Raw genomic sequence first — 24,529 nt, forward strand, 5'->3', positions numbered from 1 at the left:
TAAACACATTTTCACCTTAATTTATCATGTTTGTATGATTTAGTATAAATAGGATATGCAGGAAATATTTTTACCTGTTGTTGAGAGTGTGTATTATGTATTTCCTTTTTTTCTTATAAGGTGAGAGGATGTATTAGGTATTATTAACATATTATGTGAGCCCTAAGCAATGTCTTGCGTGAAGCAACCCACTTAGAAAAAGCTCAACTTTATGGTAATATGCAACTTTGGTCGGACAGGGATATCATATCATGTTGCTGAAATGCCCAACGGATTCCTGGGTCTTGACAAATAGCCAAGAACCTTTTACGTTAGAAAAACAAAAGGCCTAAGATATAGCGGGATGAACCAATGTGAATGAGTGTAAGTTTCATCATACATTCAGCCTGGCCCAAGTCTACTCATCTTTCTTTTTTGGGAAAATGTAGTGTTCCCTAGACTATGACCAAAATATCATAGACACGCCTTAATTAAACTAAGGTCCTATTACCACCGAACTTATTATTTTTAATTTTATACACCTTTTGTCTTACATGGCACACTCCATGACTCCACGCAATTGAGGCGTGTGGGAGATATTTAGATGTCACGTAAATTAAAAAAATGCACAAAATTACAAAAAGAATAAGTTCAGGGGTAATAGAACCTTAGAATAGTTAAGATGTGTCTCTGAGATTTCGATCATAGTCAAGGGGTGTATGGGTTCATTTTCCCTTCTTTTTTTTTTTTTGGTTAATTTATCTGTGCTAATAGACTATATGACCTTGGATCAGTTAGAATGTGTTCTGCTCTTTTTCTTTTTCTTTTCTCATACTACCGTCGAACATGTGTACAAAGCAGCAAAATCCAATAACACCACTCATGGAAACAATACTAACAAGAAAAGTACTTCTGGAGTAAGTGTTATGCATGACCCAAATCCTACTGTTGAAAAACCATAGTAAATGGTAATGAATCAAGGTTCCCTATCATTGCAGCCAAAGTTTGTTCAAAGGAAAAAGAGTTCAAGATAGCATACACGAGTTTATGAGATGAAGGTTTCCTACTACTCCCCGTCTGTAAGTGTGCCCCGAGTAAGAACAATTTGATATACTTGTTGTAAAAGGAGCAACATCTTAACACCAAGCTCTCAAAATCAAAGAGCAATATCTTTACACCAAGTTCTCGAAATCTACCAGTTGATAATTGAAAAAGAAAAAGAGTTCCTTTCCAAAAAGACCAAATTCTTTCCAACGTTTGTCTGAATGAACTGCTGAGTAGTTACATTCAGACTGTTGGGTTGTACATTGTAGAGAACTAGGACGCAGACTATAAACAATCAGTTAGAATGACGAGGATGTGTACCAAGTAAAACACCATTTGAATTTGGATATTCCAAGATACAGAGAATATCTTTAGCATCAAAGCTGCCAACTTTTCAACTGCAATCCGCTGATATCATGATGCAGGTATAACTAGTGTGTCCGGAGAATTTCTGGATGAACATAAGAAGATTACCCTATAGAGACTTTGAACTTGAACGCACCGCTATAGAGAGACAGAGTAGCAAACAAGAATTGAGCAAAAAATGGAAGGAAAATTGAAACTAGTTTTGTAACAGCTAGTTAAATGGTGATTCATTCAGTTAAAGCTCCTAAAACTAGAAAGATCATAGATTTCCTATGGTAAATGAATTTCTCGATTCATCTATACGGACTTTGGTTTTCTAATGCTATATTTCAGTCTAAAAGGCATAAACAAGAAGAGAAATCATAGGAGTTGGAACCGAAAAATGATATGCCGTGAAGCATGTCAAACAAAAATACATCCCATAGAAGTTTATCTCATTATGTTAGCATGTCCTCCCTCTTCTTTTTTCCCATACACTGGACTTTATGGAGATTGTTTGGTAGTTAGTTCACAGTTAACATAGACAAATGTACTGGACCTCACTATATCTCATTTGTAACCATTGCATCGTCTTGATGTCATCAATGAAACAATTTACTTCATAGCAAAGGATTAAAGCAATACCGGTGAGATCTACCCATATCATCTATGAAGGATTCAATGAACTAAATCAACGATAACATCTCAATCCCAATTGGGTTCAGCTACATGAATTCTCCTTATTCAATCCATCATATTACGACTATTCTCACATGAACTATCATCCTCAAGGAACCCTTCTCACTAATCGTGGAAATGAAACAGTTTAGCAAAGCTCAATATGTAGAAAAGAGAGTCAAAATATATAAGCAAAAGATAAAGTAAAACTAATTCTACAGAATTCAGTTACAACTCAATTAATCAAGGTTCTTATTATGAATTCCAAATCTAGGAGCAGAAAAATCAATCAAGTTCAAAACTTTACGTAGAAAAAAAGATTATTACTCTAAACAATGACAAAAAAAAAAAGAAAAACAAATACCCAGTTCTGCTGGATCTATCAATTGGTCTTTGGATCAGGCATTGGGAATAACCCAGCTCCAGCAGATCCACGAGGAGGTGAAAACCCTAAGAACTTCTGAAGATTCGTCCTGATACTAATCGAACAAAGGAAGTACAAAAACGCCATTGAACAATCCGTCATGTCATCACCCGGTAACCCTCTGTGACTCATCTTCTGAACAAGACGAAAAGGTATAAACGGCAATTTAGCAACAACTTTCCCTTCAAAAAGACTGTTAAGAAATCCGAAAACCATAAACAACACAACGGCGACGACGAATCCGGATTTGAATTTGAAAAGGGAGAGATCCCGGGTTGACTCCTTCAAGGAAGTTTCGACCCGATCAATTTTCTTCGTTTTCGACTTCTTAGTGAGTACAGACGGAACCGGTTCCTGAGTCTTCATAGTTTCGAGCTTTTTTGAAGCCTTATCGATTGTAGATTTGAGGGATTTGTATGAAGTAGTGCGGTATATAAGGAGATATGAAATTGCCTCACATACTATAGCTGTGCAGATTGAAATTCCGACGAGTGTTAAGCTGTCGGAGTATTTGGTATTGGAGAAAAATCCCGCCGCCGCCATTGTTGATAGGAGAGAGAACTGATCTGTGAATGATGATTTTCAGAGAAGTAAAAGGATCTCTCAAGTCTTAACGAGAAGAGAAAGGATTATGTTTTTTCCTTTTTTGTTTAATCTTTCCGTTTATTTTTATTTGTTCAATAATCATGTTTTACTAAAACTGTATATCGGTTCAATTTATATTTTAAAGATTAGTAACTCTATTTTCGAGTATAAACATAGAAAAAATTGTATAAAATAGAATATTATTAATTTAAATTAAAGATTATAATCACAGTTTTATTTAATTATAATCTGTAGCAAATACCTGTAGTTTCCTCTCTCCCCATAAAATCTCCCTCCCCTCTTCCACTTTATACTAATACTAATATATAAATTGTGTTTGTGTTTGTATAAAATTCGTCTTATACACTTATAATTATATAAATATACATCTTCTCCTATCAGTTGTCATCTCTCTTTGTCTTTTCATACAAACACAAATTATACAAATTACAATGTATAATTTGTGTTGTATAAAGCGAGAAGAAGGAGAGATTTGATATATAAATGTTTTATGTCGATTCAATTGTATACAAATTTAATTTTTATGTAGATATACAAACATCATTGATACATATACATAATAGTTACTAAATACAATTATCTAACCGATATACTTATACAAGAGGTCTGCCAGCGGTTTATACAAATCTGATATTCTGTACAAACATAAAGTTTGTTATGGAATGCAATTATGAAAACTATAGTTATAACATACAAATATGATTTTTATGTTTACTTAACCTAAAGTTTACTCCTAAATATACTACATTTCTGTTTAAAAAAACAATTAACACTTTGTTCGAATGGTTATTATGTATTGTTTCATAATGTATCGTATTATATTCATTAGCAGAGCTATCTTATACTTTCGTATGAACCCCTTCAGCAGAAAATTATAATATTTATACATGATTAAAATAATTTTTGATATATATAATAGATGTTGACCCCACTTTAGTCACGTTGTGTGACTATTTCTTTACATTTTGAACACCCTAATGAAAGTTATGACTCCACTTCTAATTGTATTGTATCACATTATGTCGTATTGTATCGTATAGTATTTTGGTGGGTGCACTAAGGATCAACCCACATGGGTTGTACATATTTTTTTGTATCATATCGTGTTGCATTGTATTGTACTGAAATATGTGTAATATTGTATTGTATCGTTTAAATAAATTCAATGTTTGGATAGAATGTATCGTTTTCTGTCATTGCATATTTTCACATCCATAATCTAAATGATAAGAAAAGTAGGATACATAGCAGAATTACTGTGAATAGACAGGATAAAAGATGAAATATGATTATTAAATAATAATTAAGGACAAAATAAAAAGAAAACATTAAAGTAACAACGCAATCACACCAAATCGATAACAAAAAATAAGCCTTTTCGTCGTTAGCAAACGATTGATTTAAACAATATGATATAATAGAATTTAAGTAACCATAAAAACAAACTTTATATATTTAAACTAAGACAAATGACAACAATCATCCAAATAAGGAGTAACATGTCGATTAATTGACTATCAGTTAATAGGTTATTTATCTTTATCAGGTTAACCATTAAGATTACACAATAATTATGTAATGAAAATCACTAGTCGACAATGTGATAAAAAGGTATTTAAATAGAGTGGTCCAATAATTATTGGGTAATTTGTGTTTAAAAATCAAATTTTATTTAGGAGAAATTGTATAAAATAGCAAATTATTAGTTCAAATTAAATGTTATAACCACAGTTTCATTTAATTTTAATCCATAACAAACACTTATCATTCGCCTCTCTCCCCAGAAATCTCACTCGCTACTCTCCCTGATATACAAATGTTTTATTTCGATTCAATTGTATACAAATTCAAATTTTATGTAGATATACAAACATAAAGAACATATACATATACAAAAACAATTTTCATAAACACAAAGACCTGATTTATACAAATCGTTGCGATTTATACATATCAGATGCTTGTAATTTTATACAAGTCAAAGGTGCTTGCAATTTTTATACAGATTTGATGCTCCATAACAAACATAAAATATGTTAATTGTGCAAACTATACCTATAAAATACAAATATGATTTATATGTTTGCTAAATCTAAAATTTACTCCATGATTTACTAGTGTAGAATGCAAAGATATAACACTTGTGACTAACTCAACCTAAAAACTAACTCATGAGGGGAGTTTTGTCCAAGCTCATATAAGGAGATTTTCTCATTCCTTTACTAATGTGAAACTTCTTAACAACCCCCACGCCCTCCCTGCATGCTCTGAGACCTCAATCGAAACTTCAACACTTTTAAATAGGAGCCCAATGTCGATGGACAACAAATTGACATGAATCTGACTATAATATCATGACGAAGTTTATAATTATCTTATCTAAAAGCTTACACTACTAGATAAAATATATTTTTATTATTTTATTATATTCTCGACATAGAATAATTATTAATAATACAACGTACATAATATAGGAAGATTGATTGCAGATAGAAAAAAAAACATTCGATATAAAAGGAACAAACTAATTTTGTATTATTTGAATGATGAACCTACAAGATTTATCTTCAACTATTATGAGGTTATCTTTAAAAAATTTAAACCATTACAAATTTGATTAGGTAAAACTAAAATCAAAATCATAATTAAATTATTAAATTAATATTTTTTTATTGTTTAGAAAGAATAAAATATTGTAATTGTAATATTTTCTAAAATTATACGAAAAAGGATTGTGGTGGAGTGATAAGTATTTCTTTATCTTAACCAAGAGGTCTTGGGTGTCCTTTTGAATACGAAGTTATCTTTGTTAGAAAGCGTTTTACACTCAATGTGAAACTTCCCGCCGCATGTGGATACCAAACACGGGTGGAAAAAATAATCTAAAAATTACATTGGATTATGTGTTCTTCATATTTGGTCACGATGACGACACTATTAGTCCAACTTGGTGGCATATTAACTTTGTCTTTGGGAATTTATCATAAATTGAATTTAAAAATTTGAGATGAGTAATTATTCAACACAACTTAGAGAGCACTTTTAATATATTTTTTTAACATTTATTTATTATTTAATGTTTATATTTTGTAACTTGAAAATATCATCTGCCTCGTCTATACAAATTTGGTCATCTCTTTATCAGCATTCCATGTTTTTTTGAAAATAATATTCACTCTCTTGTTTAAAATATATTCCTTTTTAAAATTTTGACTATACATTAAAATCAACCATATTTTAAAAATAATATTCAGAAAAAAAGACTATCATTTCTCTTATTTGAAGAATTTTCTATTTTGCAAAATTATGACAATACATTTAGCCTTTAAACACATGTTTTAGTCTTAAAAGACATACTATTTATGTTTTGTCTATTTTAAACTAAATAACATCATAGAGTATCTTAAGGAACATTTAAATAAGAGAAAAACCCAGTCAATGTTGTGAAAATAGGTAAAATAATTTATGAATTTTCCATTTGAAATATTAATTCAATGTTAGAAATAATAAATAATGAAAAAAGAACGTAATAATAAATAAATAAGTCAAACAATAATATTGCAGATTTTGGAGATGTGAATTTTAAGATCTAACTTTAAATAATTTGCACTTCTTATGTAAAACAAGAGTAACAATTTCGAATTCAAAATAAATAACAAATGATTATTTTAATTTTTTCTCACAATTATCAAATGGTTGCAAGTACATGAAATTAATTTGTAAGTAAATTATGATTATTTCAACTTTCAAAGAATATAAGTATCATTGTATATAGAGTCAAATAAATTTTACTTTAAAAGCTTTTAGATATTTTCAATCAAAAATTTCGTGATTTATAATATTCTTATTAAATTTTAAATACATATATTTTAATTTAACAAAATTTGAAAATAATTAATTAATATTACAATTAAATATTGTGTGATTATAATTTATAGTTAGTGAATAACAAAAGAGTTGGTGATCGAAGCCTCAATAGATATTACTGTTATAAAACATAAGCAGTATACTGAAAATAATATAGACAAAAATATATGAGAATTAGAGTGTAGAAATCATGTTATTCAAATATCTTCATCTCACTCAAAGAGTCACCATATTAAGTATCAGAATAAATAGATACATTCTTATCCAAAAAGATCGATAGAACCAATAGAACCTATGGAGTATGAATAGTTTTTCAAGTATCAACTCAATGGACAATTCACTCATTCAATGAATTCGTAACACTGTCTCTTGGATTTCCATCGATAATGTGTCTCGCTAAAACCTTACAAGAAAAAACCCAATGGAAAAAAGTCTAGTGAAGGAAAAAGAGTACGCACAACTCATAATACGCTTTGAATGCTGCCTCATTAAAAATCTTACCAGGAAAACTCAATAGGAAAAAATCACGGTTAAGGAAAAGAGTACAACGCGTATTTCACTCCCCCTAATGAAAGTTTTACTTGATATCTCAGAAATGGCGCATTCCAATCTCATATCTCAACTTCTCAAATGTTGATATTGACAACACTTTAATAAATAAGTTTGCACGATCTGTTGAACTTCTATCTCATTATTTTGTAGAGATCATGTGTGAAGAAAAACTTTAGTGAAATGTACTCTGTCCAGTCTCTTTTGATGTATCCTCCCTTCGATCGAGCTATACATACAATATTATCTTTATACAAGGTGACTAGAATAACCAGAGGAATCACACAATTTTCGATATCTGCATAATCAATAATCTGTATGTACCGGCCAATTGCACTAATACATGATATTATTCAATCATTTTCATGAGATCAAAATTGATCTTTCTTTATATTAAGTAATCTCACAATCATTAGACTACTCAATGGAATTGCTTTAAGACCTTTTAAATCCTTCAAAGATTTTCATATAACCTTCATCATCTAGCTAGACACGACAAACATTCATTATACATATTAAAATATTTCATCTATTGTCAGACTTAAACAAGCCTCATTGCATCCGCCACAAGAGAGTAATATCTTAATTTAATAATATCAGGACTTCTGCGAAAATCATTTTACGCCCCGAAACACATTTTATACTTTATATCTTACGGTTATACTTTCGCACAATAACTCATCGTACCCCACTGACATTATATCTTGATCCATGAACTATAAGTCCAAAACATAACTTTTTTTTAAATGAAACATAATATACTTGAATTGTGCATTTTATTTGGCCAATCATTTATTTGTCTACACTATATGACAAACTTGAATTCAAGATCCTCGTCATTATCTGTAGCATCGAGTACTGTTTCATATCAAAGATACCGTCGACGACCTTTTGACTCGATTCCAGTATGACATAACTTATCGAGATCTCTTCATATATCATCATTTCAGGTACTTGAACCTTTGCCAAGATTTTTATGAAGTGTTATGTCAACGTGCTCCTTTCAAAACACTTGCCATATTATCATGATCAACTTGATCATTTGCTCCTCTCCTTCCTTAAAAAGTTTTATTCATTTGGAATCGATCTCTTTCCTTCAAGGATTTCTCATTGGAACATTTGCAGCTGAATTATAACTTTGGGTCAGCAAATTTATCTAGTAATTAATTTGCAACATTATGCAAATGAATTATTTCTTGAACTTCAAGTTCACTTTTTTTAACGAGGATCATTTAGATAATTCATCTCATTACTTTTAGTTGTCAATCGTCTCTCTCCCTAATGTTAGAAAATCTAGCATTTACCCCAACATCATTTGGGAATTCATCTTTGTGCGTGGTGAAACAATAAAATCAAACTTCTTATGTACTGCTACCACATTCACTTCAGGGAGTTGAGCAAATACAATGAGACAAATTTCATTTTCATCAAAGCCTTAATCATCATTATATCATCACTATGGTGCATTGACTAAAACTCAATGTCTTACCCACACAAGGCATGTTATGTCATAATTGTATGTGACTCAAACTCAATCATTATCATCATGGTGCATCAAAAACTCATATTGATGTCTTACCTTCTTGGTGTGATAGAACATGAATTCTACTGTCTTACCCTCAAATATTTTTCATTATGGTGCATCCGGACTTTAACCGGATATCTTACCCTTTTGGTGCGGTGAGACTTGAATTCATCGTTTTACCCTCAAGCAATGGTATAATTGACCAAAGTACAACATGACTCACTCTTTGAGTCTTTCAAAACATTGAAATAAAATTCATAAATATAATACTCAAACTCATGCTGCCAAAACTTTATATCTTCGTCCATTAAGGAATTTCGTAGAACATTTATATCCAATTAGTAATAGTATGTCTTTGGTTCCTAGTTAAGATCAGTAGTGACCGAACACAATTGTCTTCTAAATCATAAAAAGATTTTAGAAAATACATAGTTGGCATTATGCCTATAATACCTTGATTCCGTAGTTATCACTTTTCCTTCTTGATTCTCATAACGAGATCATCTAGAACATGAGCTAAAGAAAAAAACTATAACTCAATCTCAATTGACTAATCTCGTGCTGATAACGTATTATAAAACATAAATAATATACTGAAAATCATATAGATAAAGATATATGAATAGTAGAGTGTAGAGATCATCTTATTCAAATGTCTTCTTCTCTCATATGTCTTAATAATGGTGAAAGAACAACCATTTATAGGTTGAGAAGTCACTCCAAAAGTCACCATATTAAGTATCATAATAAATAGATATATTTTTATCCAAAAAAATTAATAGAACTTAAGAAATATAAATAGTTATTCATGTATTAACTCAATGAACAATCCACTCATTCAATAAATTTATAACAATTACCTTCTTCTTATTCTTTTTTCCTTTTTTGTTAGAGGAAATAGTGAAAATATAAATCTAATAAATCAAGAAAAAAATGCCAAATAATTTATATTCTATTTAAAGTATTTTAATCTATCATTTGTATGTTACATGACATTTATACTTTTGCCATTAAAAAAAGTTCTATGTTTATTCTTATACCTAAATGGGTGTTACTATAAAAGGTCATTCACCTAAAATAATTACTTATTCAATTAAAAACATAATAGAAGATATTTACTCAAGTTACCCTCGCTTAAAATTAATTATTATTATTATTATGGTAGCACACTATCATACATTAGGACAACATAAATATTATTATTGAGTTAGCTATACATATAGTCGATCTCTTTTGTGATCGTTTATTAACTCATAATTATTAGTTATTTTGTAATTATTATCAACCTAATTTTTTGATGGAAAAATTATCTAATGATTTTCTTTTTAACAAATTCAGTTTCTTAATTTTAAAATTATAGGTTGAAAAATACAAAGGAAACGGACATCTTTTAATTATTAACTAAAGATTTTCAAAAAATGCTTACACCAAATCTTTTCCTCAAACACAACCTAATATAGACGAGTATTTTTAGTTTTATTTTTCTGAAAATATTTAAATGTCTGGTATTTATCTAATTCATTATGGAATTTCGTTAACATGAAAGATAAATATAAGATAATACATTGAGCGAAAATTAGACAAAATATTCACTAGGTCAAAATGTCTTGCCTAAAATAACTCAATTATCACTTATTACACTAGTAGCCACTTGGTCACATTTCATTTTTAGCGAAGTGTAATCTTTTTCATTTTTTCGTTTCCGTTCTTCTTTCGACTATAAAAGGGCCTCTCCTTCCCTTCTTTTTTGCTTCGTCGTCCGATTTTCAGTTAAGAATTTCATTGACGCTTTAATCAACAATTTTTTTCAAACTTTTTTGCTTGTCTTCATTAGTGTTTTGATTCAACTTTTATGTCTACTTTTCATTTTAAATTGGAAAGGTTTGCAGATAATTTTTTATTTTTATTTTAAATAAATTATAGATGTATTCTTTTTTTATCGTGCATTTTAGGAGGTCGGATGAACTTGAGTATGCCACTAATTCAGAACAATACCTGATTGAAGAATACATTGACAATCGTAGTTCAGTCTTTTCAATCAAGTCACCTTGAGTCAATATTATTTTAAAAAAAATCGTTTTTGAAGCAGGTTAAAGGTATTTTTTCTTGGTTGATTCACAACAATAATCATTTTATTCAGCTATCTTTGTTTAAAGAATATGAAAGCATATACAATTCTGATACTTAATTATACATTATACATACGTAGTTCTACACTAAATACACAATATCAATATATCAGATATACATGCTGCCCTTTTTACTGAGTTTCTTTTCCATCACTCGTACAGTTACATCAAAAACTCATATATTAACTGCATCAGAAAAACTATAACCTAGTAACCAATAAAGTAGAATAAGAGCAATGCGAAATCTCAGACTCAAAAAACCTAATCGAGAAAACACTAATATTTCTTCTCATCAATTCTAATCTTAGCGGATTTCAATGCCAAAAACTATCCGAACACCATAATAATAACTATATATTATATATAGACACATCACTTGCATTAATTTAAATATAACGGAAAATAAAATTAATTTTTTTTTCTCATATACACATGAAAATTAAATTTGTTATGATGAGACATAATTAAATTTTGGACATTTTCAATAAATCCATGGAAATTTGCAATGTTAACCCTTGCAAAAAAGCCAATGTGTTGGTTTCTCCCTAAAATCTTCTCTCTCAGTGAAAAATTTGTACGTACATAAATACAGATACACATTGCACCAAATCTCATCAGCGAAAACCTCTATCCTCCGTTTCGCCCCCCCCTTTTCCCCCTTTTTTCTATCTAAATTCTCGATTTTCTTCGATCCTTCGTCTTCGATTGTCACTGTTAGATTCTCAGTAGACCTTTAATCTCATGTTTATACGGTTTTAATCGGATTCATATGATTAAATTTTGTATTTATTGGTAAGAACGTATCGAAATTTCGATCTATGATTATTGGGGGAAGAATCGATTGATTGTTAGGTTGAAATTCGGTGAATTTATTTTATCGGATTTCGGTGATAATTTTTCTGAATCGAATCGGACGGCGGAGATTTGAGGAGAGGGATGGGTAGATAGATAGGTGAAAGTTGAATCGGTTTAAGAGATTGGTAAGCGAAAATGCCAGGGTTAGCGCAGAGAAATGATGAGCAAAATGATAATGAAACGGCGGTGTTTAATGCTTCTAGTAAATCGATTTCGAGTAATGGGTTTTGGTCAAAGCATCGCGAGGATATAAGCTACAATCAGCTTCAGAAGGTAGTGATTGAATTTTAATTGGTAACTTGTGAATAGTTTTGCTGTATTTATTGTTTTTGCTGAGTTTTGATGTGTTTTCTGGAGTTCTAAGTGATATACAGATGTTTTTTTGATCGAATAATGCAATTGTCAGTAAGTGGGATTGAACTGGTTAGGTAGCTGCTTGTTTGTTAGTAGGTTTTACATCTTAATGAATTACTGTTTGTTGCGAATGTAGTGAGGATGTTAGTTTTATTTATATAGTGGTGTAGTTGAAGAATATATTGAAGTAGTAGTAGTAGGTAAAAGGTTATGTTGGTAGAGAATGATTACATCAGTGTGTAAATTTTGAATTGTTCAATGAAATGTGAAAGTTGGGTAAAAATGAAACAGCTTCGATCAAATGCCAAATGTTCCAAAACGGAAAGAATGTCACCGTCTGGATGCAATAAAAAGATAGGGGGTTCTTCGAATTGATTACTTTCTATAGTTTTGGATATCATTAGTATATTACACTGATTCTGTATCAGATAGGCTTTCATGAAAGTGCTGTTTATTACATACCAATGTGCAATAGGTGTAGTTAATTACTTGAATATATTTTTTAACATTGATTGACTATGAGCCGCCCTAATAACTTCTTGCGAACCTTCCTTGTTTCTCTTTCCCCTGTTACTTGATTAGTTCTGGTTGATACACGCTCCAACAATCGTTATAATTCTAAGTTTGATTAGTCAAGATGCTACACTGGGACAATTATAGAGATGCCCATCGATGAATCAAGTGCTATGTAGTATGTTGTTGGGATAGGTTGGTTACCTTAAGCCCCTAGGGTTTTGGTTTAGTGGTGAGGATGCAGCATGAGATGTGTGGATTGAGCACGCATCACTAGTTTAAGCCTTGCTGTTGACACAGAGTTGGTATTTAAGTGGAGCAGAATAGAAGGGAGGGTCTTTACTTCCCCGAGTTCCGAACATGTGAGAACAATTAGAGTTGGGTCAGTTAATTCATGACTCACAGGGGAATTGTCGGTTATTAAAGGAAAACAACTTGGTTACCTTGAACTTCATCCTTTTATTGGGACATATCTTGATTTTTATGTTACTTCAGTTTTAGGTGCTTTAATATCAAATGGGAATATCCTTTGGTTATAATATCTGTTATATGTTAAGGGTCTCTTTGTTGTATTGTAGTTCTGGAGTGAGCTATCACCTCAAGCTCGGCAGAAGCTTTTAAAGATTGACAAACAAACTCTCTTTGAGCAAGCTCGTAAGAACATGTACTGTTCTAGATGCAATGGATTACTGCTTGAAGGTTTTTTCCAAATTGTCATGTATGGGAAGTCATTGCAGCATGAGGATGCAGGTGCTCACCGTACTTGCAGCAGAGTAGGGACATTGAAGGATCAATGTGATGGAGAGTTGCATGCAACAACAGGGTCTGAGTATGATGTTCAAGATCCATCTGTCCATCCTTGGGGAGGTCTAACCACAACACGAGATGGGATGCTTACCTTGTTGGATTGTTATCTATATACCAAATCCCTGAAGGGACTTCAAAATGTAAATTTATTTTACCTCATAAATATCTTTTCCTTGTTTTCATCATTTGTTTTCTGACCTTCCGCTTTGAATCAGGTGTTTGACAGTTCACGTGGAAGGGAACGAGAAAGAGAGCTGCTTTATCCTGATGCTTGTGGTGGAGGTGCTAGGGGTTGGATAAGCCAAGGGATGGCAACTTATGGCAGAGGGCATGGAACAAGAGAAACATGTGCTCTTCATACTACCAGACTTTCTGTAGACACATTGGTAGACTTCTGGACTGCCCTGGGGGAAGAGACACGACAGTCTCTTCTGAAAATGAAGGAAGAGGACTTTATTGAAAGGCTCATGTACCGGTGCGTTTAAGGACTTTCTTCAGTTTGCTGTCTTTTAAAAACTTACTATTATCCCCTCTGTTTGTCTTATCCATTATAATTCCAACATTATATGTGCTGAATTGACGATTGTTATTAACTCTGGAATTGCAAGTTCAATTGAGGGGTTCAATTATTTTGTAGTCTCATCCTATGAAAAACAATGTTCTGTAGATCAGATGGCTTCCGGATTTATACTGTTCAAAATCTGATCTTAGCACTTATCTTCTTTAAGTTAATGCACCATATGGACTGACTGGAAGACCATGTCCAAATTGAAATCCAGATATGGTGGAGTTTCCCTTGAGTTATAAGTTATCTTAAAAGGTGAATGACTTACATTAAGTGTAGAGACAACAACATAGTTAGTGAAATCCTACAAATTGTTTGATGGGGGGGGGGGGGAGTACTAAATGTAGACAAGTTTATTAAAAAGATCAATTTCACTTGCTTGAAACGGATATAGATCGCACTTCAGTCATCAATAGCACATGGAGTCTTTTCTCCTGATAATGTTTGCCAGATTAGAGAATTTCAAAGCTAGAATAAGGTAGCTCCAACAAAATTCAGGTTGTGGGACTTTTTCAGCAAAGGCTACCTAGGTTAAAGAATGCACTCCATTTCGAGTATGTTCAGGGTGATATTTGCAGTCTGCCGCCTTGAGTGTCTGAAATGTAAGGCTCCCCCTTTTCCAATCATTTCCTTGTCAAAGTGAATGATGTCTATGCAGATTTTGAATTTTGTACCGCTATTTTTGGAGTAATAAATTGGAAAAATCAGTTGTAAAGCTGTCTAAGTTTATGCTTATTAAGGACTTCCTTCTTGGCACTGGAAACTCTTACAGTGACTAACTTAATGATAGTTTGTTCCAATTACATATGGTGAAGGACCTCTGGCACAATAATTAGCGTTCCGTCAAGTTTCTTATGTGCACTAAATCTTGTCTTGCTTGGAGCTTGTTTATTTTCTGTCCATACTTTGGGAATATAACCAGATAAAATAAAATGATGACACCAGACCCCTCCCTTCTAATTGTTGAGGCCTGGGAGTATATAGTAGTCTTTTATTAGCTTCCCAAATTAAAGGATATATGCATTTGGCAGCTAATTATGCTTTCATTTGCTTGGTGCCTGTGGGTATATGTCCGGATCTTCAATTTTCATGAGCCCACATATATTAATTTGCCATGGGTTCATTTATAGTATAAAGTCAGTGGGACCAGATACCTTGCCTTCGCTCTGTCTGTGTTATTTTGTTTTAGAGAAATAATGACATCATACATGAGGTCATGGGAAGGTTCAGGAATCTGCCAATTGACGAGTGTCGTGTCATTGCCAGTTGATCTTTTTGTTACTGTAGGTGTTTGGTAGCGTATGTTCTTTGCAATTGGGTTTCAGGAATGGATAAGATTATTTTACGCTGTGATAGAACTACATCTAATTGGTAACAATGAAGAGTGGTGGAAAAAGTTTGTAGATATATATCGTGGTACAATTGTTGGAAAATAAGTTTCTTTGGACTTCATCGTCATGGTTCAAAAATTTAAATTGACACGGTCTAGAAGCTGCTAGACTAATGGTGAGATGTGCAAAAGCTAAACTGTTTCTGTTTCTGACCTGAAGCATCATGTAATCAATGTTGGCCTTTTTAATAATAGACAACGTTTTCTTTAAGGAACTTAATATCAGCAATGCTATGAGCATATGGTTCTACCTTTTACCATGCTGGAAGTTGAGTTCAGGTTATGATGTGGTATGATGTTAGGAAAAATCTAGACTAGAAATCTGTATATTTGCCTGCTCTATGTTAGCAAAGTTAATATCCAGTTTGCAGTTGTCATTTGGTTTCCCTGTTTTATGAATGAAATCTGTTCTAATATCTCTAATGACTTAAAGGCAATTCCATCGGATGACTAACTTACTGTGAGTTTGTTGCTTGTCACAGGTTTGATAGCAAGAGATTTTGTAGAGATTGTAGAAGGAATGTTATCCGGGAATTCAAGGAGCTGAAGGAGTTGAAACGCATGCGCAGAGAACCTCATTGCAGTATTTGGTTTTGTGTTGCTGATGCAGCATTCCAGTATGAGGTGTGATCAATTCTTCATGTTCATCTCTTTCATTGTTCATGTGGTGTGCAATGTATGAAGTGGAAACAAGCTAGTTTGTGCCTAATTTCATTTTTCCATGGATATCTTATAGGGAACCGATAATTGCCTTTTTCTAAAATACCATTTTAATTTTTGGATTTAACAAAACTTAGCCCTTTCTTCTACCCTTCTAGGTTTTAGTTTCATGGATTATTAGTAAATTGTTCCCATTTTGGTAAATGTTTTTTCTGCATTTCATTGATGGCTTGTGTTAAAAGGACTTGAGAGTGAATCAGTGGCCCCAACTCCCCCCTTCCACTACACCATCCCAGCTACCCACCAAATGTGGAATTAAAGGCGAGCAAACATGGAGACCTAAGATTCTAATGCTACTGACAAAATGCTACCACTCCTAGAACTTAGTGCAGATAAAGTGAAAAGGCTGTTATTTGCACCAAGATTAATGCCATTTAACTCTCTTGTGTTCAGGTTTCCCACGACACAATTGTAGCTGACTGGCATCAGGCGTTCATTGATACCTTTGGGACATATCATCACTTTGAATGGGCAGTTGGAACTGGAGAAGGAAAATGTGATATATTGGACTATGAAAATGTTGGCTTGAGTGGAAGAGTGCAAGTCAGTGGTCTAGACTTGAGCGGTTTCAATGCCTGCTATATCACTCTACGGGCATGGAAACTGGATGGTAGATGTACTGAACTTTCTGTCAAAGCACATGCATTGAAGGGTCAACAGTGTGTACATTGCCGGCTTGTGGTTGGGGATGGTTTTGTTACAATAACAAGAGGGGAAAGCATTAGGAGGTTCTTTGAGCATGCTGAAGAGGCTGAAGAAGAAGAGGTAGTCAAATTTGTTAGGCTTGTTAACCATGCCTCCTGTCTCCACTATGATTGTCTATAGTTGCTTCTTTGGATGGTATGGTATTCTTTATGTCAGAACTTCTCACCTTATGGATATTGCTTGATGTTCTCTTTTCAGGATGAGGATTCCATGGACAAGGATGGAAATGAACTAGATGGTGAATGCTCTCGTCCTCAAAAACATGCCAAGAGTCCTGAACTTGCTCGGGAATTTCTTCTAGATGCCGCAACTGTAATTTTTAAGGAGCAGGCAAGTCTCTCCTTTGCTTCTTTTGTCATTAATGAAGTGCCTTAGTCAACTGTCAAGCTGCTCTTAGAGTGGCTCTACTTTGATCCTTTTTACTCTTCAGTTTATTTACTTGGATATAATTATTAATAAAATACTGATTTGCTATGTTAAATGCCTCTGCAGCAATAGAGGGGTTTATAGTCTGCTTTGCTTGGGATTCTAGCTACTTCCTTCCTGACAATCTTTTTTGCCTGTATGCTGCCTAGTTAAGTTATAGAAATAACTTTAATCATATACCTACATGACTCTAAGTAGTATTTCTAGCTACTTCCTTCCTGACAATCTTTGTTTTTTCTGTGGTATTTCTAAAAGTTGGGAGACCTAAAACAATGTAACATAGTAGAAATTTTAATGTCCTATGCTTAGTCGTTGCAAGTCTGGTTCTTTATTCTTTCTGTGATGGGGATTTTCTCTGATACGCTCTACAATTACATGAATCTGCCTTAAAAAGTTGAGGTCTCCGTTTCTTGGACCAAGACTTTCTTAGACAATTGATTTCATCTTTTGGTCATTGTAGTGCTTGGAAGTCTTTTGACACTGAAATTATTTGCAGGTTGAAAAAGCTTTTAGAGAAGGAACTGCACGGCAAAATGCACATAGCATATTTGTATGTCTTGCATTGAAGTTGCTGGAGGAGCGCATTCATGTTGCCTGCAAGGAGATAGTTACTTTAGAAAAGCAGGTATTAGTAGTTATAATTCTGGTGTTGGAAGTTCTACTTGTGAGATTATTATGCCATTTCCAATTTTCAGAGGCATATTCTAAATCTTCGATAATCTGTGCAGATGAAACTTCTGGAGGAAGAAGAGAAGGAAAAACGTGAAGAAGAAGAACGCAAGGAGAGGAGGAGGATAAAAGAAAAGGAAAAGAAGCTGCGGAGGAAGGAGAGATTAAGAGAAAAAGAAAAGGATAGAGAGAAGAAAAGTTGCGACTCAAACCAAAGTAATTTTGCCCCTGATGATGTTTCAAAGGAAGAATTATCACCTAACGTTGATGAGGAATCTAATCTTATGGGCTATACAGACTCGGTAAGTGAAGCTGGTGAAGTTAATTTATCCAGCCCTTTATCGCCGAATGATGAAGATGATCTACTTTTGGATGGATATAATCACCCAAGTGTGCAAATCAACTCTGATGATTATTTTGAGGAATTCAGTATGAACGAGGGGAATGGCTCATTTCCAGCTGACCATATGAGACATTCTGGGAGGTTGAAATTTCGAAAAGAATTTGAACCAGATTCAAGCCTGAAATGGTTTGATGGACGTCGGTGTGCTGTTTCAGGCAGTGGAGGTGCGGCAAGTAAGTATGAGCCAAGACATCACTGTGATAACTTTGAAGCTTCAAGGAGTACCAACAGGTTAAATAAGCCATTAAGAAGTAATGCTGCAAAGTCCAGCATGAAAGATGGTGCCTCTAAGTTTGTTGAGAAGTTGAATTGTTCCAATATCAGGAAGTATGACCGATATGAATCTTCAGATTGCAGCTGTAACCAACACAGTGACGACAGAGCTAAGTTGTACCCAAACATGGCCAGAGGAATCGGGAACAATAAACCTGTGAGTAAGTTAGGATGCGAATCAGATATCTCCAAGCCCTACTATGGAACCAAATATAATCAGGTTGTATATCTGCGTGAAAATTGTGCAAGACCCAAAAGCAAAACGGCTATACGTAATAATCTGTCTAGCAGAGATTCATCTGTTATTAAGAAGGTATGGGAACCAATGGAATTGCGAAAGAAATATCCAAGGAGCAGTTCTGACTCTGATGTTACCTTGAGATCTTCAACTTTCCAGGTTGAGAGCACCGGAATTGATAAGCATCCTGAGCCTTCTATTTCTAATAATTTGGGAGTTTCCAGTTCTCTTCAATTAAATGAAGAAAAGGGCATACAAGAATTAAGAAAGTCTAGTTCTGAAACTAAAAGCAACTGTGCAAGTGGTTTTCACTTGGAAGATAAATCACTTTGTTATGTGAAAGAAGTGGCTGAAGATGAAGTTGATTCTTGTCTGATCCCGAGGTCTTCCTCTCAGAGGACTTTGGGTTTATCACAAAGCAGCTCCTCTAATTCTGATAATTGCTCATCCTGCCTTAGTGAGGGAGACAGTGCTACATCCTTTTCAAATCCACATAATTCAGAATCATCATCGACGTCAGATTCAGAAGATTGCAGCAAAAACTCTGAAGGAAGAGAAACTTCTGAAGTTATGCAGAATGCTTTTGCTGAATGCTACGAAGTTGCACAAGAAAAAAGAACTGCTGCTGCTAAAGGTGAGGATGTCAGTTCCCTGACACCAAATTCTGTAGGAACTACTGTGGGAAGTTTCCCGACCACAGCTGCTTCAACAAATGCAAATGTGAATGGGACTCTTGGCATGCGACCTCAATCCTTGCGTCCACCAGTCCACAGTCAAGGCACACACTTCCCAAGGTTTCAAGTTCCTGCTATGGACTATTATTATCAAACTCCACTTTCTTGGGCGACTACTCCTGTAAATGGGTTCATTCCATTTCCTCATCCAAACCATTATGTATTTGCTACTCCATTTTCATATGGTTTAAATGCGAATGCCCATTTCATGCAGCATGGTGCCCTGCAGCATCTGATCCCTCCACCCATTAACCATGGCCACTTGCCTGTTTTTCAGTCAGTTGCTCCAACCAGTGACAGATGCATCAAGGAAAATGCCAGGGTTTCAACAGTTGGTAGGTTAAAAGAGGAAGCTAAAGTCCAAAGGATGGCTCCAGTAGGACAGCACACAATGGAGAAGTCAACGACTGCTGGATCCGGTGAAACTGAGGAGTCTAGAAATTCAGGCTTCTCTCTTTTCTCTTTCACACCCGATCCTTTTTCTTTAAAAGAAGGGATGGCGAGGAACTTATCTTCAAATTTGAGAACGAATCACATTGCGGGTGAAAGTGGCTGCAATAAGAAAGAACCCATTGAAGAGTACAATCCATTTGCAAATCGAATTGAGTTTCCCTTTGCCGATATAGTTAGATAGAGAAGGTGGCTGCCTGCCTGAGATTTCAGTTTCTATCCTCTGCTGAGTGATGGAAGTTTGAGAACTTGTAATTTTGGTGCACAATAATCCACCTCAGGATTTTTTTTATCTTACCTTGTCATGACTTCCTTTATATGGTTTGATTTGCTTTAAGTTTTTAAATTGTCTTATTTTTTTTTTTCTGATGCAAGGAGAGTAAAAGTTGAGTTGAGAGGATGTCATATATTTCAATGTCTTTACAGACTATTGTGGTTCTTGGTTGGCAATTAGAAGATATCCGTTATTATTATATTTAGAATCACAGTTATTCAGTTTGGTTATTACTTGTTTGCTTGGAATCTGACCACTCTTTCATTTGTTTAGGATTAAGCTTGGTCATTGTCCAACTATGTATTCTGCAAATCATTCAGAAGCGAAAGTCTAACCGTGTAAATTCTTGTTTTGTTATAGTATTTGACATGTAATCTGTAGATGTATTTTCTATTATGAAAAGTACTATTTAGTCATTATGCTGTCATTTGGTTGTAGTATAAATTTTTCATCAACTAGTCATTTGTGTGAACTGGAGCTTCGACGGCTGCCTAAGTTAAGACATTTATTTCTGACTAACCATGCATGCTCTTAAGCCTGAAATGAGCACGTTTGTCCAACAGGGAATATTCATTTCTTCTGTCTGATCAAGTAAATGTAAACTACTGATCACATATTTTGTAGTTAAGTGATAAATAATTGATGTTGAACAATCTTAACATGAACTGTCCCGTGGGGGAGTGGTTAAGCTTGGTTTTTTCCACCTGGCGCGCGAGTAAAGTGTGTTCCATCACATTTTTTTATTTTATTTTGAGGGCAGAATACGTATTTCTAAATTTTTTATTCAAACTAGAGGACAATTTTGCAGTGACACTGTCAAGGGGATTGAGTTCCCTCAATTAAGGAAAATGTTGTTATGGAACTTACCTGAGTTTCAAAGTTTCAGTCCTACAGCCAACAGTGACTCAAATACTCTTTTTGATGAAAAGGTTTTGCTTCTTATCACCACCTTTTACTTGAGCATTAAACATATTTAATTACTTAAACAAAGTCTATATCCTTTTTGTCTAACTAGTGAAAAAATAATTTGTTATTTAAAAAAGACTATATTTGATGTGAATTTTTTTTGACTTTTTTTATCCAACTGTTATTTTAATTAGTTTTAAATATCTCCCCCATAGATCTATTAACTTATCATTATTTGAGTTTTATATTCTTATTTTATTTGTTTAGTGTGAAAATAAATAGATATGGAAAAGAAGAAGAAAAAGTAAGAACAAATTTTAAGACTATTTTTTTGGGCAGCTATATTCTAATTTATTTTTTGAGAAAAGGTCGATAATGTCTTAAATTATGTGAAATGATAAAAAATGACCTCAATCTATAGTTTAGTTCAAAAATGTTTTTGTCCTCAATTCTTTGGTCCAAAAATGTTCTTTCCATTGGTAGTTTGTTTTGGAAATGCTCCTACTGTTACGAGTAAAAAATAATATTTTTTTCAGTATAAAAATATTATTTCTTTTCTTTTTAACAAATCTTATTTCTATTAAAAGATATTATTTTAAGTACTCTATTCTTGTTTTCTTTATTTTAAAATTACTTTATCTATCAAAAATGTACCCTTTAAACGGATAATATAGATCATGTGTATAAGATCACTAGTTTCCGGGCACGCGCTTTGCACGTGTAACCATGAGTGTATTATTTCTTAAAAGATAATACTACTAAATAATAAAATATGTCTAATTGAGATTTCTTACTTTGTTTTACTACTAATTGTGACACTCCAATTTTCTGACCTCCAAGTGAATTCATCGAGATAATAATATGAGAAATTAATAAAATAAACTTTGTTTGTAATTCAAAAAATAAGTTTGTAAAGCTAAAAGAAAAAATAACAACTATCTAAATTAAATTTCTTGATAGTTCCGTTTTATTGGTAGAATAATGCTAGATAGTGTAAGATTAACTTTGAGTGAAAGGAAAACAAAACCTTTCAACTTTTTTAATGAATGTGTTTTAAGTATTGTATTAAATTTTTATCCACAAACACTTTAAACTAATTAGTTAACTATAAATATTTAAAACTAAGATGTAAAATGTTTTATTATTTATATTTTAAAAATCAGGATATTTATGAATAACTACTTATTTTTATATAAAATTTAATTCTGTCATACATAACTTATCCACCATTAATCTAATATTATATGTTTCACCTTTTTTTTCCATAAAAAGAAAAGAAAAGAGTAAACATCCTATTTTATCACATTCATTCTTAAAGATGAAAATTAATGTATATGTAAAAATTATAAGTACGGAGAAAAGAAAAAAAAAAGGTACACATAAGCAAGAATAATTAAGCATTTCATTTTGTTTGTCTCTATAGTGAAACTGAACATTTGAGCATATAAAATACAAATATGAATTTAGAGCAACTTGCTAATAAAAGAAGATTTCAACTATATGAAGACAGAAAAGTCTTATTATAATTCTTACTACAAATAAGTATAAAACTAACACATTCATCTCCGATGCTTCAGTAATTGAATTCTTATCTATTCTCGTAACTGCATAAGGGAATCTCACAACTTTCACCTCAAATTGTGACATTATTTCACATGTTTAGAGTTCCTACATACAAGAATTGTAGGAGTGGTAAATAAAAGTTCTTCTTGAAAAAGTTAAATTTATAGAACAAAATTATGAAAACATGAAAAGTCACATTAATTATTGTTAAAATAAATATAAAAAAGATAGAGATGAAATTTAATTTTAAAGATACATGAATCTACTTTAATCTTCTTGATACTTACTCATTTTTATTTTTATTTACATTTATGTTAGAAATTTGAAAGGTCAAGATTATGAAATGAGAATAAGAAGATTATATATATATATATATATATATATATATATATATATATATATATATATATATATATATATATATATATATATATATATATAAGTTTTAATTTATTAGAGGGGCAAAATGGTAATTCAACTTCTAAGTTTTGAGCTTCATGCTTATAATAATATATGATAGTAAATCAACTATTAATTTTTATTTTGATATTTATAATAAAATAAGAAATATCTTTATTGTTGTTTTTTTCCAATTGAAGTAGGATAACATTTGCTAATAAAAAAATATCATTAGGAAAAGAATGTGTTTAGAAATTCAAATAAATAATATATTTATTCGAAAAATGACATTTTTGCCTTATTAAGTAACAATAAAGTCATTTTAGACCACTTTTCATTTTTTTTTTATATTTGCAGAAAAATGAAGCATTTATGATAAATTTTATAAGAAGGTGAGTGAAACCTAAATTATTCATTGAATTAAGGAATTAGAGGCAAATATACTGCTCAACTTGTGATTTTGAGCCTATATACCTCTACCGTCTAATATATGGTGCATAATTTTCTTTTCCGTTAATAAATTTATATTTATTTAATTAAAAAATTATATGATAGTGATTTTTTAATTCAAAAAATGTCATGTGGCTTTCAAAAACTATCTCACACTTTTTTTTTTACCCCTCTGACCCAGCCCAAATGGAAAAAAAAATACTAATGTATTTGAGATACTAAAAAAAAAATTAAAAATAAATGTGTGTAAGGACTTTTGGCAATAGCTCCAACAAAGTTTGATACTTGAACGCTCGCAGGTTTCTTGTCCCAACCTGGAAGACCTAACTATCTCCGGGCTTAAAAGCATTAGTGCTCTATGCTCTCACCAACTTCCAACTGACTACTTCAACAAACTTCAAACATTGCAAGTAGAGAGATATGGAAAATTAAGAAACTTGATGTCTCCATCAGTGGCCAAAGGTCTTCTGAATCTCCAATGCCTGTGGATAATTAACTGTGAATCAATGGAAGAAGTGATCACAAAAGGAGAAGGAATCACCACCTTATTTCCCCAATTGGGCTACATGCATCTTGCCAATCTGCCTAAGCTGGAGCATTTCTTTCTGACGGAGTGTGCTCTTACATTTCCATTTCTCAGAAAAGTGGATATTGATGACTACCCTGAAACGAAGACGTCTGTCCAACCT

General features: G+C 32.6%; 2 protein-coding genes across 3 annotated transcripts; one reads left to right on the forward strand and one right to left on the reverse strand.

Moving 5' to 3' along the window:
• Positions 1–1,090: 1,090 nt before the first annotated feature.
• LOC101257715 (uncharacterized) lies at positions 1,091–3,156 on the reverse strand. Of its 2 annotated transcripts, none has more exons than XM_019216185.3 (2): positions 2,411–3,156; positions 1,091–1,474 (listed from the first exon to the last, which is right to left on the reverse strand). In XM_019216185.3, exon 1 carries the CDS (start codon positions 3,011–3,013, stop codon positions 2,429–2,431), a length of 585 nt encoding a protein of 194 aa, XP_019071730.1. In that variant the 5' UTR covers positions 3,014–3,156; the 3' UTR covers positions 1,091–1,474; positions 2,411–2,428. The 2 variants fall into 2 exon arrangements, with proteins under 2 accessions (XP_019071730.1, XP_004249187.1); XM_004249139.5 differs by having other exon boundaries at positions 1,091–1,527; positions 2,411–3,113.
• A 7,966-nt stretch (positions 3,157–11,122) lies between these two features.
• Positions 11,123–20,721, forward strand: LOC101258014 (uncharacterized). The gene is made up of 8 exons (XM_004249140.5): positions 11,123–12,274; positions 13,447–13,815; positions 13,891–14,150; positions 16,113–16,254; positions 16,744–17,115; positions 17,254–17,385; positions 17,978–18,106; positions 18,210–20,721. The coding sequence occupies exons 1-8, from the start codon at positions 12,137–12,139 to the stop codon at positions 20,430–20,432; spliced, it is 3,765 nt and encodes a 1,254-aa protein (XP_004249188.2). The 5' UTR covers positions 11,123–12,136; the 3' UTR covers positions 20,433–20,721.
• The last annotated feature ends 3,808 nt before the right edge of the window (positions 20,722–24,529 follow it).

This window comes from Solanum lycopersicum, chromosome 10 (genome assembly GCF_036512215.1).
Source record: "Solanum lycopersicum chromosome 10, SLM_r2.1".
Classification (NCBI taxonomy): Eukaryota; Viridiplantae; Streptophyta; class Magnoliopsida; order Solanales; family Solanaceae; genus Solanum; species Solanum lycopersicum.

Bases quoted from the DNA above. Each gene is read 5' to 3' on its own strand.
- LOC101257715 (XM_019216185.3), bottom strand. From the start codon at position 3,013: ATGGCGGCGGCGGGATTTTTCTCCAATACCAAATACTCCGACAGCTTA.
- LOC101258014 (XM_004249140.5), top strand. From the start codon at position 12,137: ATGCCAGGGTTAGCGCAGAGAAATGATGAGCAAAATGATAATGAAACG. The intron at 12,275-13,446 runs GTAGTGATTGAA...GTTGTATTGTAG, and splicing joins GCTACAATCAGCTTCAGAAG to TTCTGGAGTGAGCTATCACC. The intron at 13,816-13,890 runs GTAAATTTATTT...GCTTTGAATCAG, and splicing joins CCCTGAAGGGACTTCAAAAT to GTGTTTGACAGTTCACGTGG.